General features: G+C 55.9%; 1 protein-coding gene across 1 annotated transcript in view; it reads right to left on the reverse strand.

Annotated features, from left to right (window-relative positions):
- The window catches only part of LOC142373291 (proline-rich protein 14), a 23365-nt gene that overhangs the window by 1444 nt on the left and 13542 nt on the right, over window positions 1-8379 (reverse strand). Inside the window, exons 2-6 of the mRNA XM_075456495.1 lie at window positions 4881-5113; window positions 4656-4744; window positions 3089-3160; window positions 811-941; window positions 1-722 (exon numbers count right to left, since the gene is read on the reverse strand). The exon at window positions 1-722 is cut by the window's left edge and continues 1444 nt beyond it. Coding sequence (XP_075312610.1) covers window positions 562-722; window positions 811-941; window positions 3089-3160; window positions 4656-4744; window positions 4881-5113 — 686 coding nt within the window. The 3' untranslated portion in view covers window positions 1-561. The remainder of the gene's footprint in view (window positions 723-810; window positions 942-3088; window positions 3161-4655; window positions 4745-4880; window positions 5114-8379) is intronic.

Here is an 8379-nt window from a genome sequence, read left to right on the forward strand (position 1 = left end):
ACAGAGTACTACTGAAAGTACTACTGAAAGTACTACTGAAAGTACTACAGAGCACTACAGAGTACTACAGAGTACTACTGAAAGTGCTACAGAAAGTACTACAGAGTACTACGGAGTACTACTGAAAGTACTACAGAGTACTACTGAAAGTACTACTGAAAGTACTACTGAAAGTACTACAGAGCACTACAGAGTACTACAGAGTACTACTGAAAGTGCTACAGAAAGTACTACAGAGTACTACGGAGTACTACTGAAAGTACTACAGAGTACTACGGAAAGTACTACAGAGTACTACTGAATGTACTACAGAGTACTAGAACAAAACACGAGGTGTGCTGCTGTGGGCGGGGCCTCCTGCAGGGGGCGTGGTCTAAAGCCAGGTCACATGATTCACTCAGTTCATAGAAGTAAAATATTAAATATTCAGATTCACATTTCAACACCCGACTCTGTAAAAAAGTTCCGCCTGGCTGACAGCGTTTCCATGGTAACACCGCTTCGACAGGCGGGCCAGCAGCTCTGTTCATTTGGCCTTTAGTCAGCTGACAGGAAGTGACCTCACACGTCCAGGCCCTGTTGTGTCAGGAAGTCTTCCAGCGCGCTCAGTCGCTCCACCAGCATCACGTCCAGGTCGCCGTCGTCCTCAAGGCCGTTACCGTGGATATGTCGGCGAGCGGCTGCTCGTTTCCTGGGCACCAGGGCGACAGGAAGCCCCGCCCCTTTAAGAGACAAAGCGTAACAGATGTTTGTTCTGGGAGGACAATCAAAACAAAACAGAAAAAAAAAAAACTATATTTCCCAGCACACCTTGTGGCTTCTTCCTCTTCCTGGGCTGAGTGAAGTCAGGAAAGAGGAGGAGCCTCCGTCTCTTCTGCTGACCAATCAGGAGCAGCGCCCCGTCCTTCTCTCGCGGCTCCTCAAATATGGTCTCCAGACTCCTGCAGAGTAAACGCAAAGCATGCTGGGAGACAAAGTCTCGGAACACAGCAACAGAAAGAGTTCACAAAAAAAACATCTGTGTTCCAGGGTCATGTGACCTGAACTCGGCCCTGTGACCTGAACGCGGCCCTGTGACCTGAACGCGGCCCTGTGACCTGAACTCGGCCGTGTGACCTGAACTCGGCCCTGTGACCTGAACTCGGCCCTGTGACCTGAACGCGGCCCTGTGACCTGAACGCGGCCCTGTGACCTGAACGCGGCCCTGTGACCTGAACTCGGCCGTGTGACCTGAACGCGGCCCTGTGACCTGAACTCGGCCGTGTGACCTGAACTCGGCCCTGTGACCTGAACTCGGCCGTGTGACCTGAACTCGGCCCTGTGACCTGAACTCGGCCCTGTGACCTGAACGCGGCCCTGTGACCTGAACGCGGCCCTGTGACCTGAACGCGGCCCTGTGACCTGAACTCGGCCGTGTGACCTGAACGCGGCCCTGTGACCTGAACTCGGCCCTGTGACCTGAACTCGGCCGTGTGACCTGAACTCGGCCCTGTGACCTGAACTCGGCCGTGTGACCTGAACTCGGCCGTGTGACCTGAACGCGGCCCTGTGACCTGAACGCGGCCCTGTGACCTGAACGCGGCCCTGTGACCTGAACGCGGCCCTGTGACCTGAACTCGGCCCTGTGACCTGAACGCGGCCCTGTGACCTGAACGCGGCCCTGTGACCTGAACTCGGCCGTGTGACCTGAACGCGGCCGTGTGACCTGAACGCGGCCCTGTGACCTGAACGCGGCCCTGTGACCTGAACTCGGCCGTGTGACCTGAACGCGGCCCTGTGACCTGAACTCGGCCGTGTGACCTGAACGCGGCCCTGTGACCTGAACGCGGCCCTGTGACCTGAACGCGGCCCTGTGACCTGAACGCGGCCCTGTGACCTGAACGCGGCCGTGTGACCTGAACGCGGCCCTGTGACCTGAACGCGGCCGTGTGACCTGAACGCGGCCCTGTGACCTGAACGCGGCCGTGTGACCTGAACGCGGCCCTGTGACCTGAACTCGGCCGTGTGACCTGAACGCGGCCCTGTGACCTGAACGCGGCCGTGTGACCTGAACGCGGCCCTGTGACCTGAACGCGGCCGTGTGACCTGAACGCGGCCCTGTGACCTGAACTCGGCCGTGTGACCTGAACGCGGCCCTGTGACCTGAACGCGGCCGTGTGACCTGAACGCGGCCGTGTGACCTGAACGCGGCCCTGTGACCTGAACGCGGCCGTGTGACCTGAACTCGGCCCTGTGACCTGAACTCGGCCGTGTGACCTGAACGCGGCCCTGTGACCTGAACTCGGCCCTGTGACCTGAACTCGGCCCTGTGACCTGAACGCGGCCCTGTGACCTGAACTCGGCCGTGTGACCTGAACGCGGCCCTGTGACCTGAACTCGGCCGTGTGACCTGAACGCGGCCGTGTGACCTGAACGCGGCCCTGTGACCTGAACGCGGCCGTGTGACCTGAACGCGGCCGTGTGACCTGAACGCGGCCCTGTGACCTGAACGCGGCCCTGTGACCTGAACTCGGCCGTGTGACCTGAACGCGGCCCTGTGACCTGAACGCGGCCCTGTGACCTGAACGCGGCCGTGTGACCTGAACGCGGCCCTGTGACCTGAACGCGGCCGTGTGACCTGAACGCGGCCCTGTGACCTGAACTCGGCCGTGTGACCTGAACGCGGCCCTGTGACCTGAACTCGGCCCTGTGACCTGAACGCGGCCCTGTGACCTGAACGCGGCCCTGTGACCTGAACTCGGCCGTGTGACCTGAACGCGGCCCTGTGACCTGAACTCGGCCGTGTGACCTGAACGCGGCCCTGTGACCTGAACTCGGCCGTGTGACCTGAACGCGGCCCTGTGACCTGAACGCGGCCGTGTGACCTGAACGCGGCCCTGTGACCTGAACGCGGCCGTGTGACCTGAACGCGGCCGTGTGACCTGAACTCGGCCGTGTGACCTGAACTCGGCCGTGTGACCTGAACGCGGCCGTGTGACCTGAACGCGGCCCTGTGACCTGACGCGGCCTCGTGACCGCTCACCTGTTGGGGGGTCAGGGCTCACCTGTTGGGGGGTCGGGGCTCACCTGTTGGGGGGTCAGGGCTCACCTGTTGGGGGTGGGGGATTTGTAGTTCTTGTTGGTGTAGATCTCCTCCAGACTGAAGACTTTCTTTTTCAACCTAAAGAAGGAAACGTCATGAAATTATTACTGTTTTCAGACTCCACCCACGGCCTAAAGTAACACCAGAGTCCCAACTCTAGAGAGACCCCAGAGTCCCGACCCAGAGTCCCGACCCCAGAGTCCCGACCCCAGAGTCCAGACCCCAGAGTACCGATCCAGAGTACCGACCCCAGAGTCCCGACCCCAGAGTCCCGACCCCAGAGTCCAGACCCCAGAGTACCGATCCAGAGTACCGACCCCAGAGTCCCGACCCCAGAGTACCGATCCAGAGTACCGACCCCAGAGTCCCGACCCCAGAGTACCGATCCAGAGTACCGACCCCAGAGTCCCGACCCCAGAGTCCAGACCCCAGAGTCCCGACCCCAGAGTCCAGACCCCAGAGTACCGATCCAGAGTACCGACCCCAGAGTCCCGACCCCAGAGTCCCGACCCAGAGTCCCGACCCCAGAGTACCGATCCAGAGTCCCAACCCCAGAGTCCCGACCCCAGAGTACCGATCCAGAGTACCGACCCCAGAGTACCGACCCCAGAGTCCCAACCCCAGAGTCCCGACCCCAGAGTACCGATCCAGAGTACCGACCCCAGAGTACCGACCCCAGAGTACCGACCCCAGAGTACCGATCCAGAGTACCGACCCCAGAGTCCCGACCCCAGAGTCCCGACCCAGAGTCCCGACCCCAGAGTACCGATCCAGAGTCCCAACCCCAGAGTCCCGACCCCAGAGTACCGATCCAGAGTACCGACCCCAGAGTACCGACCCCAGAGTCCCGACCCCAGAGCCCGACCCCAGAGTCCCGACCCCAGAGCCCCGACCCCAGAGTACCGATCCAGAGTACCGACCCCAGAGTACCGAACCAGAGTACCGACCCCAGAGTACCGACCCCAGAGCCCCGACCCCAGAGCCCCGACCCCAGAGTCCCGACCCCAGAGTCCCGACCCCAGAGCCCCGACCCCAGAGTCCCGACCCCAGAGTCCCGACCCCAGAGCCCCGACCCCAGAGCACCGACCCCAGAGCCCCGACCCCAGAGCCCCGACCCCAGAGTACCGACCCCAGAGCCCCAACCCCAGAGCCCCGACCCCAGAGTACCGACCCCAGAGTCCCGACCCAGAGTCCCGACCCCAGAGTCCCGACCCCAGAGAACCGATCCAGAGTCCCGACCCCAGAGTCCCGACCCCAGAGAACCGATCCAGAGTCCCGACCCTAGAGTCCCGACCCAGAGTCCCGACCCCAGAGTCCCGACCCCAGAGTCCCGACCCCAGAGTACCGAACCAGAGTCCCGACCCCAGAGTACCGAACCAGAGTCCCGACCCCAGAGTACCGAACCAGAGTCCCGACCCCAGAGTACCGAACCAGAGTCCCGACCCCAGAGTACCGAACCAGAGTCCCGACCCCAGAGTACCGAACCAGAGTCCCGACCCAGAGTACCAGAGAATTCTAATTTCAGAAACTGATGCCGATTGGGTTACCCATCTAATGGCTGACCCTAACCCACCTTTTCACTTTGGGCAGACCCATTGGCGTGAGCAGCGTCTCTCGTGGCGACGCTCGACGTATTCGGATCTGTGAGACTCGTTTGCCGAGCTGGAAATGAACAAAAACAGTTGAGAATAAAACAGGTGAACGGTGACTGGATGAAACTGATCTGAAAGCATAAGTCACAAAGTAAATCAATCTGAAGGAAAAGAAGCAACATTTCAGAAGAGAAACACATTCAAACCTCTCCACTGGGTCTAAGAAACTCTGAGCCGGCTGCTGATTGGCCAGTAGGGAGAGGAGGAGACAGCCCATTGGCAGGGAGGGGCAGGGCTCGTCGCCGGGGCAGGTGCAGACTTCGAGAGCTGTGATTGGCTCGCTCTTTCTGCTGTCGCCGTGTGGAAAATGAAGGACTGAAAGACACAGTGATTGGTCCGATTTTCACAAAGTAAGAAGAACGCAAAGTATAGACATGGGCTGTGTTCGAAACCGCCTACTTCTCCTACTATTCCTACTAGTCATACTTTTTTAAGTTCCCGGATGTACACTAGATGCATACTAGATTCGCCGAAATGTTGAGTATTCATGATGAGGTTACTTGTCACACTCAAACTACCCAAGATGCAACGTAACGTGACGTCGCCCATCGCCATTTGAACGGTCAAATTCCGTTAACGGGATGAGAGCAGTCAAAACGGCATAACAGAAAGTGCAAAAACACCAATTGTATGGTAATGGCTTTCCCTATGATAAAAGGCAACGGGTATTTTATTTTGTGAAAATAACCGGAAGTGCGTTAGCTCACTGCGGCTAGCTTTAGTAGCGCCGAATTCATGGGAACAAAATTGTAAACAGCCGGTATTTTGTCAGGTTTTCAACACGTTGGGGATCTAAACGACTACTTTCTCGCCTGAAAATGTTTCAAATGTTGCTAAAGTTTACAGAGTTTAGAGCTTAAGCGAAATCAGCTTTTCAGGCCGGCTGATTTTGGCTCAGGCACTGTGTGTAAACGCTCTGCATACTGTCTGATCGATCAGTATGCCGTTTTCAATATGTAGTAGGCGGTTTCGAACACAGCCCCGGTGAAGGTACCAGATGGGCTCGGGTTCCGTCGTCTGGTCATTACATCACACAATATGGCTGTCCGCTTGAACAGGAGTACATTGTGATTGTTGTTACGTCGGTGTGTGTGTTGTTACGTCGGTGTGTCTGTTGTTACGTCGGTGTGTGTGTCTGTTGTTACGTCGGTGTGTGTGTGTGTTGTTACGTCGGTGTGTGTGTGTGTTGTTACGTCGGTGTGTGTGTGTGTTGTTACGTCGGTGTGTGTGTGTGTTGTTACGTCGGTGTGTGTGTGTGTTGTTACGTAGGTGTGTGTGTGTGTTGTTACGTCGGTGTGTGTGTTGTTACGTCGGTGTGTGTGTTGTTACGTCGGTGTGTGTGTTGTTACGTCGGTGTGTCTGTTGTTACGTCGGTGTGTGTGTCTGTTGTTACGTCGGTGTGTCTGTTGTTACGTCGGTGTGTCTGTTGTTACGTCGGTGTGTGTGTCTGTTGTTACGTCGGTGTGTGTGTCTGTTGTTACGTCGGTGTGTCTGTTGTTACGTCGGTGTGTGTGTCTGTTGTTACGTCGGTGTGTGTGTGTGTTGTTACGTCGGTGTGTCTGTTGTTACGTCGGTGTGTGTGTCTGTTGTTACGTCGGTGTGTCTGTTGTTACGTCGGTGTGTGTGTCTGTTGTTACGTCGGTGTGTGTGTCTGTTGTTACGTCGGTGTGTCTGTTGTTACGTCGGTGTGTGTGTCTGTTGTTACGTCGGTGTGTCTGTTGTTACGTCGGTGTGTGTGTGTGTCGTTACGTCGGTGTGTGTGTCTGTTGTTACGTCGGTGTGTCTGTTGTTACGTCGGTGTGTGTGTCTGTTGTTACGTCGGTGTGTGTGTCTGTTGTTACGTCGGTGTGTGTGTCTGTTGTTACGTCGGTGTGTGTGTCTGTTGTTACGTCGGTGTGTCTGTTGTTACGTCGGTGTGTGTGTGTTGTTACGTCGGTGTGTGTGTGTGTTGTTACGTCGGTGTGTCTGTTGTTACGTCGGTGTGTGTGTCTGTTGTTACGTCGGTGTGTGTGTTGTTACGTCGGTGTGTCTGTTGTTACGTCGGTGTGTGTGTGTTGTTACGTCGGTGTGTCTGTTGTTACGTCGGTGTGTGTGTGTGTTGTTACGTCGGTGTGTGTGTGTGTCGTTACGTCGGTGTGTGTGTGTGTTGTTACGTCGGTGTGTCTGTTGTTACGTCGGTGTGTGTGTCGTTACGTCGGTGTGTGTGTGTGTTGTTACGTCGGTGTGTGTGTGTGTTGTTACGTCGGTGTGTGTGTGTGTCGTTACGTCGGTGTGTGTGTGTGTTGTTACGTCGGTGTGTCTGTTGTTACGTCGGTGTGTGTGTCGTTACGTCGGTGTGTGTGTGTGTTGTTACGTCGGTGTGTGTGTGTGTTGTTACGTCGGTGTGTCTGTTGTTACGTCGGTGTGTGTGTGTGTTGTTACGTCGGTGTGTGTGTTGTTACGTCGGTGTGTATGTGTGTTGTTACGTCGGTGTGTCTGTTGTTACGTCGGTGTGTGTGTCGTTACGTCGGTGTGTGTATGTGTGTGTCGTTACGTTGGTGTGTGTGTGTGTTGTTACGTCGGTGTGTGTGTTGTTACGTCGGTGTGTGTGTCGTTACGTCGGTGTGTGTGTGTGTTGTTACGTCGGTGTGTCTGTTGTTACGTCGGTGTGTGTGTGTGTTGTTACGTCGGTGTGTCTGTTGTTACGTCGGTGTGTGTGTCGTTACGTCGGTGTGTGTGTGTGTTGTTACGTCGGTGTGTGTGTGTGTTGTTACGTCGGTGTGTCTGTTGTTACGTCGGTGTGTGTGTCATTACGTCGGTGTGTGTGTGTGTTGTTACGTCGGTGTGTGTGTGTGTTGTTACGTCGGTGTGTGTGTGTGTTGTTACGTCGGTGTGTGTGTTGTTACGTTGGTGTGTGTGTTGTTACGTCGGTGTGTGTGTGTGTTGTTACGTCGGTGTGTGTGTCGTTACGTCGGTGTGTGTGTGTGTTGTTACGTCGGTGTGTCTGTTGTTACGTCGGTGTGTGTATGTGTGTGTCGTTACGTTGGTGTGTGTTGTTACGTCGGTGTGTCTGTTGTTACGTCGGTGTGTGTATGTGTGTGTCGTTACGTTGGTGTGTGTGTGTGTTGTTACGTCGGTGTGTGTGTTGTTACGTCGGTGTGTGTGTCGTTACGTCGGTGTGTGTGTGTGTTGTTACGTCGGTGTGTCTGTTGTTACGTCGGTGTGTGTGTGTGTTGTTACGTCGGTGTGTCTGTTGTTACGTCGGTGTGTGTGTCGTTACGTCGGTGTGTGTGTGTGTTGTTACGTCGGTGTGTCTGTTGTTACGTCGGTGTGTGTGTCGTTACGTCGGTGTGTGTGTGTGTTGTTACGTCGGTGTGTGTGTGTGTTGTTACGTCGGTGTGTGTGTGTGTTGTTACGTCGGTGTGTGTGTTGTTACGTTGGTGTGTGTGTTGTTACGTCGGTGTGTGTGTGTGTTGTTACGTCGGTGTGTGTGTGTGTTGTTACGTCGGTGTGTGTTGTTACGTCGGTGTGTGTTGTTACGTCGGTGTGTGTGTTGTTACGTCGGTGTGTGTGTTGTTACGTCGGTGTGTCTGTTGTTACGTCGGTGTGTCTGTTGTTACGTCGGTGTGTGTGTTGTTACGTCGGTGTGTCTGTTGTTACGTCGGT

This window comes from Odontesthes bonariensis, chromosome 22 (genome assembly GCF_027942865.1).
Source record: "Odontesthes bonariensis isolate fOdoBon6 chromosome 22, fOdoBon6.hap1, whole genome shotgun sequence".
Lineage (NCBI taxonomy): Eukaryota > Metazoa > Chordata > Actinopteri > Atheriniformes > Atherinopsidae > Odontesthes > Odontesthes bonariensis.